Raw genomic sequence first — 12,274 nt, forward strand, 5'->3', positions numbered from 1 at the left:
ACTCAGCCGAGCAGCGATGGAACCGAAGAGGAGACCCGGAGCGGCAGAAGTTATCCTCCAAGCGGCGCTGAAGAAATCTTCCATCCGATGAAGTGATCCTCCAGTCGGCGTTGAAGAAGTCTTCCATCCGGGCGATGTCATCTTCCAAGAGGCGCTGAAGAAGTCTTCTATCCGGGCGATGTCATCTTCCAAGCCGGGTCTTCAATCTTCATCCCGCCGACGCGGAACATCCTTCTTTACCGACGGACTACCGACGAATGAAGGCTCCTTTAAGGGACGTCATCCAAGATGGCGTCCCTTCAATTCCGTTTGGCTGATAGGATTCTATCAGCCAATCGGAATTAAGGTAGGAAAAATCTGATTGGCTGATTGAATCAGCCAATCAGATTCAAGTTCAATCCGATTGGCTGATCCAATCAGCCAATCAGATTAAGCTCGTATTCTATTGGCTGTAGTGTTAGGTGTAATTGTAACTTAGGTTAGTTTTTATTTTACAGGTAAATTTCTCTTTATTTTAGCTAGGTAAGCTATTAAATAGTTAATAACTATTTAATAGCTATTGTACCTAGTTAAAATAAATTGAAAGATGCCTGTAAAATAAAAATAAATCCTAAGATAGCTACAATAAAATTATTATTTATATTGTAGCTATATTAGGGTTTATTTTAAAGGTAAGTATTTAGTTTTAAATAGGAATACTTAATTTAGTTCATAATAGAAATATTATTTAGATTTATTTAATTAATATTTAAGTTAGGGTTAGTGTTAGACTTAGGTTTAGGGGTTAATAATTTTATTACAGTGGTGGCGGTGTAGTGGGGGGCAGGATAGGGGTTAATAAATTTATTATAGGTGGCGACGGTGTAGGGGGGGCAGGATAGGGGTTAATAAATTTAATATAGGTTGCGGCGGGGTCAGGGAGCGGCGGTTTAGGGGTTAAACTATTTATTTAGTTGCGGCGAGGTGCGGGATCAGCAGGATAGGGGTTAATAACTTTATTATAGAGGGCAACGGTATAGGGGGGGCAGGATAGGGGTTACTAGGTATAATGTAGGTAGCAGCGGTGTCCGGGAGCGGCGGTTTAGGGGTTAGTAACTTTATTGAGTTGCGGGGGGCTCCGGGGGCGCCGGTATAGGGGGTAGAACAGTGTAGTTTAGTGTGGGTGCTTAGTGACAGGCTAGCAAGAAAGCTGTAAAAAAGCCGAAGAGCAGCGAGATTGGATGAGTGATAACTCTCACAGTCCGCTGCTCATCGCCCCGTACTTGGTGCACGGCTTTTTGACAGCTTTTTTGATAACTTAGGCGAATTTTTGCAGGTCTGCGGCGGCGATGTGAGGCGAGCTTAGGCAGGCGTATTGGGCCAGCGAAGGCAGGTAAAGTAGACACGTTGATAACTAGGCCCCTAAACATCAATAGAAAATTAACAACATCCTACCATCCACAAACTAATGGCCAATGTGAAAGGACCAATCAAACACTAGAACAATATCTAAGAATGTATTGTTCCCAACAGCAGGACAAATGGGCCAATTATGTAGCCACTGCAGAGTTTGCTTATAATAACACCAAAAATAGTTTCACTCAAAACACACCTTTTTATTCCAATTATGGTTTCCATGCAGATTTTCATTTACTACCAAACATGCATGCCTCCTGCCCCATAGTGAATGATCTCGTAAACACCATATCTCAAAACTTCAAAACCTTACAGGACAATATTAAACTGGCACAGACTCGGCAACAATTCCACAATTCCACTACAACCTCCGGCATAGACCTGCTCCTGAGTACAAGATCGGTGACCTAGTTTGGCTATTTGGCTATCTACACGTAACCTAAGGGTACAAGCCTCGACTAGGAAGTTTAACCAGCTATTTATTGGACCTTTCCCTATTACTAGGATCATTAACCCTAACGCAGTTGTTCTTCAACTACCTGATAGTTACCGTAAATATTCCTCATTTCACATCTCCTTGATCAAACCGTATAGAAGTGTCAGAACGGAGCCAACACAATCTCCGGTACCTCCCGTACAACATCAACCTGAATTGGAATATGAAGTGTCTCCAGGATTTTTAAGGGGAACCTTCAATATCTTATACATTGGAAAGGTTTTACACATGAAGAGGATTCATGGGAACCAGCCTCAAATCTATCCGCACCGCGTCTGGTCTCCTTATTCCATAGGCGTCATCCGGATCGCCCATCTCCTTGAAAACCTGGAGGTTTTCCTTGGGTGGGGGACATGTTATGTTCTCATATCTTACATGTATTCTATTATACCACACACTATAATTATGCACTATTGCTTTAATTGTGGGATGTACTATTCCCCTTTATAAGCTGCTCCTATCCGTCACCCATTGCTTCTTAATTTGGTAATTTCCCTATGTAATGGGGGAATCACTGTGCTAGCCTGCCTTGTCTTCCACTCGTCAAATCTTAGCCCTTTGAATCCTTCCACTGTTTGGTATCCTGTTCAGATCAGCTGCTTGTCAGTAGCACTTGGGACCGCCCCTATTAGTGAAAGCATCTTCGCGGTCAAACACTGTGCAGCATAGGACGGGGGAAACTGCATCATAAGTCCCTGCAATGATAATTCAAATTCATAGACTTGTCATAACACCAAGAAGAGGAGACAGCCCTAGTGGAATGAGCTGTAATTCTTTCAGGAGGCTGCTGTCCAGCAGTCTCATAAGCAAAACAAATAATACTTCTCCACCAGCGGGAAAGAGAAATAGCAGTAGCATTTTGACCCTTACTCTTTCCTTAGAAACAAACAAACAGGGCAGAAGACTGGCAAAAATACTTAGTCGCCTGTAGGTAGAATTTTAGAGCACGCGCAACATCTAAGTTGTGCAATAGACATTCTTTATGAGAAGAAGGATTGGGACAGAGAGAAGGAACAACAATTTCCTGATTAATATTTCTATCCGAAACCACTTTAGGAAGAAACCCCAATTTAGTATGAATAACCGCCCTATCCGCATGAAAGATAAGGTAAGGCGAATCACACTGCAAATCCGAGAGTTCCGAGACTCTCCGAGAAGAAGAGATAGCAATAAGAAACAAAACCTTCCAAGATAGCAACTTAATAACTATGAAATGCATTGGCTCAAACAGAGCCTGCTGCAAAACTTTAAGAACAAGATTAAGGCTCCAAGGAGGAGCAACAGGTTTAAAAACAGGCCTGATTCAAACCAGGGCTTGACAAAAAGATTGAACACCTGGCACATCCGCCAGATGCTTGTGTAACAAAATAGATAATGCAGAAATCTCACCTTTCAGAGAATTGACCGACAACCCTTTCTCCAGACCTTCTAGGAATCCTGACCCTACTCCAAGAGTATCCCTTAGATTCACACCAATAAAGGTATTTACGCCATACCCTATGGAAAATTATTCGAGTAACAGGCTTGCAAGCCTGGATCATGGTCTCAATGACCGACTCAGAAAATCCATGCTTAGACAGAACTAAGCGTTCAATCTCTAAGCAGTCAGCTTCAGAGAAACAAGATTTGGAGGGAGGAATGGACCCTGAGTTAGAAGGTCCTTCCTCAGAGGCAACCTCCAAGGTGGTCGAGATGACATCTTCACTAGGTCTGCATACCAGATCCTGCAAGGCCATGCAGGAGCTATTAGAATTACCAATGCTCTCTCCTGTTTGATACGAGCAATAACTCGTGGAAGGAGCGCAAACGGAGGAAACAAGTATGCTAGACCGAAATCCCAAGGAACCGCAAGAGCATCTAGCAGAGCGGCCTGAAGATCTCTTGACCTTGAACCGTACCTTGGAAGCTTGGTGTTCTGCCAAGACGCCATCAGATCCATCTCCGGCACCCCCCATTTGAGGGTTAACCTGGATAACACCTCCGGATGGAGAGCCCACTCCCCGGGATGAAATGTCTGTCTGCTCTGGAAATCCGCTTCCCAGTTGTCCACTCCAGGAATGTGGATGGCAGATAGACAACAATTGTGAGCTTCCGCCCACTGAATAATCCGTGCCACCTCCTTCATGGCTAAGGAACTCTGAGTTCCACCCTGGTGGTTGATGTAAGCCACTGAGGTGATGTTGTCCAACTGAAACCTGTTAAACCGGGCTAAGGAAAATTGAGGCCAAGCCATCAGAGCATTGTAAATCACTCTCAATTCAAATATGTTTATGGGGAGAGCAGACTCCTCCCAAGTCCATTTAATGAGTCGCAGACTGCTCCACAGCCTAGCAGGCTGGCGTCCGTTGTCACAATCACCCAGGAAGGTATCCGGAAGCATGTGCCCTGAGACAGATGGTCCTGAGAAAGCCACCCCGGGAGAGTCTCTTGTCGACTGGTCTAGATCTATCCTTTGATATTGTCTGAGCATGCATAATAACAGAGCTCTCAAATGGATTTCAGCAAAGGGAATGATGTCCATGGAAGCGACCATCAGATCAATTACCTCCATACATTGAGCCACTGATGGCCAAACAGTAGACTGTAGAGAGAAGCAAGAGGAGAGAACTCTGGCTTTTCTGACCCCTGTCAGAAAATTTTCATAGATAGGGAATCTATTATGGTCCCTAAGAAAACCACCCTTGTAGCTGGAACAAGGGAATTTTTTTTCCAGATTCACTTTCCAACCGCCGAAACGTAGAAAAGACAACAAGATCTCTGTATGAGAGTTTGCTTGTTGAAAAGATGGCGCCTGAACCAATATGTCATCCAGGAATGGTGCCACTGCAATTCCCCGGGACCTGATCACTGCCAAGAGAGCTCCCAGAACCTTTTAGAAAAATCTGGGAGCTGTGGCAAGGCCAAACGGAAGAGCCACAAACTGAAAGCGATGTCTAGAAAGGCGAATCTCAGAAATTTGTGATTACCCCTGTGAATGGGAACATAAAGATACGCCTCCTTCAGGTCTATGGTCGTCATGAACTGACCCTCTTGGACCAAAGGAAGAATGGGATGAATGGTTTCCATTTTGAAGGACGGTACCCTGAGAAACTTGTTGAGGCACTTTAGGTCTAAAATGGGTCGAAAAGTTCCCTCTTTTTTGGGCACCACAAACAGATTTGAATAGAATCCTAGACCCTGTTCCCTTACAGGAACTGGAACAATCACTCCCAGGGAGGAAAGGTCATAAACACAGTTCAAGAATGCCTCTCTTTTTACCTGGTCTGCAGATAATCTTGAGAGGTGGAATCTGCTCCTGGGAGGGAAAGTTTTGAATTCTATTTTGTAACCATGAGATTCTATGTCCACAGCACCCAGACTGGGGGAACGACCCTTCATGCTGACTTAGACTCAGCTGAGGGTTTCTTTGATTGCTTCCGCTTATTCCAAGAATGATTGGGCTTCCAAGAAGACTTGGACTGCTCCTGCTTGGAAGAGGGAGAGGAAGAGGAAGATTTTTTACCTTTGAAGTTACGGGAAAAAAAAACTTTGACGTCCTTTGAGTCTGTTCTTCATGTCTTGCGGTAGAAAAGACCCTTTTCCACCCATAATATCAGAAATTATTTCTGCCAGACAAGTTCTGAACAAGGTCTTACCATTGTAAGGAAGCGCCAGAAGCTTGGACTTAGAGGTAACATCAGCTGACCAAGATTTTAGCCACAATGCCCTGCGGGCTAGGACAGTGAATCCAGACATCTTGGCTCCCAGTTTAATATCTTGCATGTTAGCATCAGAAAAAAAGGAATTGGCTAGTTTGAGAGCCTTAATCCTATCTTGTATCTCCTCCAATGGAGTCTCTACTAAAATTGATTCAGACAAGGCGTTGCACCAATAAGATGCTGCACTTGCTACTGTGGCAAAACAAACTGCAGGTTGCCACTAAAGACCTCGATGAACATACATCTTCTTCAAATAAGCTTCCAGCTTTTTGTCAATGGGATCCTTAAAGGAGCAGCTATTCTCTATAGGGATCGTAGTTCTCTTAGCCAGAGTAGAAATAGCACCTTCTACTTTAGGCACCGTGTGCAAAGAATATTTCATGGAGTCAGCAACAGGAAACATCTTTATAAATACGGGAGACGGGGAGAAAGGTATCCCTTGCTTCTCCCATTCCTGTGAAATAATCTCCATCACACAGTCTGGGACAGGAAAAACTTCCACAGAGGAAGGAACATCATAGTATTTATTAAGTTTACTAGACTTCTTAGGGTTGACAATGACAGAAGTATCGGAATCGTTCAAAGTAGTAAATACCTCCTTTAACAGTACACGAAAGTGTTCAAGCTTAAATCTGAAATTTACTTCTTCAGTATCAGATGAAGGAATAATACTGTCCAAATCTGAGATTTCACCCTCAGAGGCTACTGACGTATCCTCCTCATCAGACTTATGAGGGAGGGCAACCTGCGTAGCAGTAGGTGGAACAGAAACCTTACTATCTGAATGTCTAAATTTCATTTTGCATTTTCCCAGCATAGGAAAAGCAGATAATGCCGCAGATACTGCAGAAGATACCTGTGCAGCAAAATCTGCCGACAAATAAAGTCCTCCAGGAGGCTGAGAGGAACTGTATGTGATGCCATAGAGCAGTGCTTTCCAAACTGTGTTGTGACACATTAGTGTGTCGGCGGAAGTGTGTAGGTGTGTCCCAGCTTCAGCAAAAAAAAAAAAAAGAATTTTAATTTTTTTAAACTTTTTTGGGGGGTTTCGACTTTCCTCCTGCCTGCTACCCATATCACGTGGTTAACACGTGAATGATACCTAGTGGGTCACAGATCATCTTAACCTATTGGCGCAGCTCAGTGGGAACTGAAACTATTACCATTGGCGGCTTTGGCTCCTGACTGCATGTGTAGTCTCCTCAATCCGCCCATGACTGTATCTGTAGTCAGTGAGTTGGACAACAGTGTGTTTGCAGCCCAGGCAGTAGTCAGCCGGACTCGCAGAGCTCTGAGGGTGGCAGCTTAAGCGCTGAGCTAAAGTCAGACGTCAAAGTGTTTTAGTACATTGCTGCTCCTGCTATATGGATAGGAAGTGGAAGCTTAAAAGTGGAAGCTTAAAAATGCTTGATGATAAAATGCGAGTGACTTTATCTAATATTTCACCAAATTTTCAGAAACTGTGTTCATCCCATCAACCTCATACATCCTATTAAAATAGTAAGTAGCTATTAGTGTTAAACTTTTTTTTTAATTCTGGCACACTTACATATTGTTACTTGTAAATACATTTCATTATTATATCATTTATGTATGTGTCCATATCTCTTAAAACAAGTTAGTTTAACCTCCTGTTTGCTAGTACAACTGAATTACTGTGTTTTAGCGAAATAATGTAGGTCTAAAAAGTGTGTCACCAACATGAAAAGTTTGGAAAGCTCTGCCATAGAGGCTTGGGACATTTGAGGAGAAAGCTGTGGCATTGCCTTAATAGCATCATCCTGAGAGACATTGGGCTCAGCGGGCAACAATTTATCTTTAAATTGAAGTATTCTAGCTAAGCATGCAGCACAGAATTGCATAGGCAAAACAATTTGTGCCTCTAAGCATAACACGCATTTGTCAAAAGACACAAAGTCTTCCATGTCCATAATACTAAATAAAAAATTCCCCAAATTGTAAACATTTTTTTAAATACACTGTCACTTTAAGAACTTTTAATACCACAGCCGCTTAAAGTGAATGTAAAGTTTCATCAAGTAGTGCCCGGTTTTTAAAAATACTATTAAAAACAGGGGCACTTTCATTGATGAAACTTTCCATTGCACCATATTTGTAGAAATACTACTTCTTGAAAGCCGCTCCAGCGCTTCGCCAGCCTGTCGCAAGCCTCTTCCTACATCAGAAATTACGATTCCGGCCTTCCTCCAATCACAGCGTTGCTTTAGGCAATGCTTCCCCCGGTGGGGAAGCCATGATTGGAGGATGCCAGAATCGTTATTGCTAACGTAGGAAGAGGCTTGCGACGGGCTGGCGAAGCGTTGGATCGGCTTTCAAGACAAAGAGGTAAGTATTTCTACAAATATGGTGCAATGTAAAGTTTCATCAATGAAAGTGCCCCTGTTTTTAATAGTATTTTTAAAAACTGGGCACTACTTGATGAAACTTTACATTCACTTTAACGTTATGCAAAAATTCTTTAAAATAATAAACCAATCAGGCCCCCTATACCTCAGACAGGCTGAGGTGCCTTACCGTAACACGTATACACAATTTGGCTGCCAGAAGTCTCTAAAATGATCGTATAGTAGATCGACACTGAAGAGACTGAAATTCAATGATGCTGCTCCGCTCCGTGAATATCCGACAGCAGAGAGAAGTCAGAGAGAGGAAACTATGCAGAAAGTAAAAGGCACGCGTTTCCCTCTGCCTACAACAGAAATCAGTATACCTAACTAAGAAGACTATACATTGCACCACTCTTTATGACTTATACCTCAAAATACTATTACAATGGCACCTCACTCCTGTCAGATTATTCAAAATCTCACCCACCAATTCCCCTATGTGCTGGAGAGGATGTGGAGATTTAGGTACTCCCTTGCATATCTTGTGGTCCTGCCCCAAAACTTGATTCTCTGTGGTGCCAGGTCTTTTACTACTGTTCCACCTAACAGATTACAATACCGAGGTCAGCCTGTGCAGGCCTATTTCATATCTTCCCGAGCAACCTATACCTACCACAGAAAATGTTCTGTATTTAGCTCTTTTTAGCAACCAAATTAACCATAGCTTGCGCATGGTTACAGCCGACATCACCCACATGATCCCAAGTCATTGCAATCCTCCACTACATTAAACCCATGGAGTCATATGTATCCCAAGTCAACAACTATGCACAGTTGCAACATAAGATCTGGGAGTATGAACCCCCATAAATGACCACCTACCGAGTTGAAGGAACTCTAAACTGGACATACACGAGTCCACGTGCTTTATCCCCACAGGAGATCTCCACTTCTCTCTTACCCCCCTTCTTGTACTCCTCCCCTTTCTCTCCCCTTGTTTTCTTTCTCTCTTCTCACTACTCTCTCCTCCTACACCCAAGGAGGACAGCACAATTAATCACGTTTTCTACACACAATCTTTGATAGTATTCATTACTCAGTCTACTATGTATATTTGATACTTGTTAATGTTATTATGTTCTATTTTCTGACTCCATATATAAAGTTATAACATATTATTAAAATAGGAAAAAAAATGTAAAAAAATTTGAGGCACTTGTTGAAACCACAGAGACATTCAGACACCAACGTCGGACAGTATTCTCTTACATTAACATCCGGAAGAACTGTCCCCTATTGCCTACTAGGGCCTTCCTAATTTTTAATGTACATTCCACTGTATTAGTCTAATAGGTACATTATCTGTATGTAATGCTCTGGAACTTGAATATTGTTTTATGTAAGTTTACCTCAATAAAAAATAAATCTAAAAAAAAAAAAAAAAAATGTGGTATTACAAAATAAAATAATATATGTGTGAAAATATAAGAGAATGCAAAGTAAAATACGTTGAAAACAGTCATTTAAAAAATGGGCCGGCTCCTAAGCTTTACATTCCTGCTTTTTAAATAAAGATAGCAAGAGAACAAAGAAAATTTGATAATAGGAGTAAATTAGAAAGTTGCTTAAAATGGCATGCTCTATCTGAATCATGAAAGAAAAAATTTGGGGTTAGTATCCCTTTAAACAGTAAATATATTGTATAAGCATAGTATTCAGAAGTTATGCTAATCCTCCCTCTACTCGTGAGTGCTGCCATATTGAAATTAAACTTTCATTGCATTCCAGTCCTGACCTATTTGCACATGTGCAGTAACTCTCCTTCAGATACCTGCAGTGTATGAAATTCATTTAGTGTTTAACATCCCTTTAAAGGCATGTACAATCAATAACACAACACACAAGCAAAAGTGTGATCACAAGCAAATTCTGTTACAGATTTCTTCAAAAAGCTGTAAGTTGCATGAACAAAATATATGAGTTTGCAGAAAACATGGGTACCAGCCCAGAAGAATTGTTAATTTTATTTATTATTTTTATTATTATTATTATAATAATTATTTATTATATTTACAAAAGCTACACAGATCTCCTACCCAACAGAAGTAATGCTACTATTACTTATAAAACTATTTATTATTTGTGTAAAGGTAGATTCTCTTCTCAAATTCAACTGATTCACCTGGTATCAGATAATTCCCAATACTATATATATTAGTTTTTTTTTTAACATGTATGTTTTGAATTTACAATTTACCTAGCCTCAGATTTTTCCTGCAAACAGATCTAATGCATTTCATGGGTTTTGCATGTTTTGTCCTATTCGGTCCATTCTCCCTGGGAAGGGGTCTCACCATGGTAAGTACTAGTCAGGGAGGTCCAAGACAGCGAAATTAATACAACTCTGATTATGAAAAATGGTTATTAAACATGTGCAATGATAACCTCAAAAGGAACATAGATTTATGTCAATTATTTTGTTGAGGTAATTTAAAAGATACCTTAAATCAGTAAGATCATTATTGGTTAGCTCTACTGTGGGTCTTATTGTTATGTGGTTAAACTACATCTGTTTTTTGTCTTTTTTACGTTTCTGCCCAACAATGTCAAATCATTAATCTTTAAACATTTCATTAACAAAGACTAACTATATATGTGATTATATTTTGGAAAAACATGTTTTTTTGCTTTGTTTTTTTGTTTCTTTAAAAAGATTATAAAAATGGGTCTAATCAGGGGTTCATATTAACTATATAAACTGTGGAGTAATTCATTATTTGTTTACAGTTGTAATTGGATGTAAGTTTTGGATTCCTTCATAGATGATGAGAATGATGTACAAAAAAGTATATCAATAAAAGGTATCTCATATTATTTAAAGCACATCAATATTAACAGCAGTAATGATAGAAACAATTATTTACAATTACGTACCATTCAAAATTGCCTTTAATTGTCTGAACCATAAATCACAGAAATCTTCGCTTAGGTTGTTAAGACTAATTGAGTCATCCTTCATCTTGTGCCCTTTTTTAATGCACAAAAAAATTGTAATACCCAGCAATGTTCCACCATTTTTCTGACCTACAGAACGTCTGCGTTTAAGTTTTACAGAGAATATATCCTTCAGATCAATACACTTTTCTTTGTCATGCTGTGTGGTGTTGTAACTACCTGTGTGGAAAAAAAAAAGAATAAAATTAGAAATAATTTATTATAAAATACTTTGGCAAGTTACATTGTAAGTTTACATTTATAAAGTTACAATCATAAAGAATATTTTCTCACGTAAAGTGTATTTCTCATTATCTACAATTAAAGGGACAGGGAAGTCAAAATTAAACTTTAATGGGTGTGATAGAGCAGGCAATTTTAAACAACTTTCCAATGTACTGCTATTACCAAATTTGCTTTGGTCTTGTGTAAGCCTTTGTTGAAAAACATAATTTATGTAAGAACTTACCTGATAAATTCATTTATTTCATATTGGCAAGAGTCCATGAGCTAGTGACGTATGGGATATACAATCCTACCAGGAGGGTAAAAGTTTCCCAAACCCTTTAAAATGCCTATAAAGACATCCCTCACCACACCCACAATTCAGTTTAACGAATAGCCAAGTAGTGAGGTGATAAAGAAAGGAGTAAAAAGCATCAAAAAAAGGAATTTGGAGATATTTGTGCTTTATAAAAAAAAAAAAACATAACCACCATAAAAAGGGTGAGTCTCATGGACTCGTGCCAATATGAAAGAAATTAATTTCTTAGGTAAGTTCTTACATAAATTATGTTTTCTTTCATGTAATTGGCAAGAGCTAGTGACATATGGGATAGTAATACCCAAAATGTGGAACTCCACAGAAGAGTCACTAGAGAGGGAGGGATAAAAATAATAACAGCCATTTTCCGCTGAAAAAATTAATCCACAACCCAAAATATAAGTTTATTCTCATAAATGAAAATAAAAAACTTAAACATAAGCAGAGGAATCACACTGAAACAGCTGCCTGAAGAACTTTTCTACCAAAAACTGCTTACGAGGAAGGAAATACATCAAAAGAGTAGAATTTCGTAAATGTATGCAAAGAAGACCAAGTTGCTGCTTTGCAAATCTGATCAACTGAAGCTTCATTCTTAAAAGCCCACGAAGTGGAGACTGATCTAGTAGAATGAGCTGTAATTCTCTGAGGCGGGTCCTGATCCGACTCCAAATAAGCCTGATGAATCAAAAGCTTTAACCAGGATGCCAAGGAAATGGCAGAAGCCTTCTGACCTTTCCTAGGACCAGAAAAAACAACAAATAGACTAGAAGTCTTCCTGAAATCTTTAGTAGCTTCA

At 40.0% G+C, this 12,274-nt stretch overlaps 1 protein-coding gene across 1 annotated transcript in view; it reads right to left on the reverse strand.

The window, feature by feature from the left end:
• The window catches only part of CERKL (ceramide kinase like), a 618,864-nt gene that overhangs the window by 434,863 nt on the left and 171,727 nt on the right, over window positions 1–12,274 (reverse strand). The window contains 1 exon segment of the mRNA XM_053698522.1: window positions 10,872–11,111. Within this exon segment, the coding sequence (XP_053554497.1) occupies window positions 10,872–11,111 (240 nt within the window).

The sequence above is a fragment of the Bombina bombina genome, chromosome 1 (genome assembly GCF_027579735.1).
Source record: "Bombina bombina isolate aBomBom1 chromosome 1, aBomBom1.pri, whole genome shotgun sequence".
NCBI lineage: Eukaryota > Metazoa > Chordata > Amphibia > Anura > Bombinatoridae > Bombina > Bombina bombina.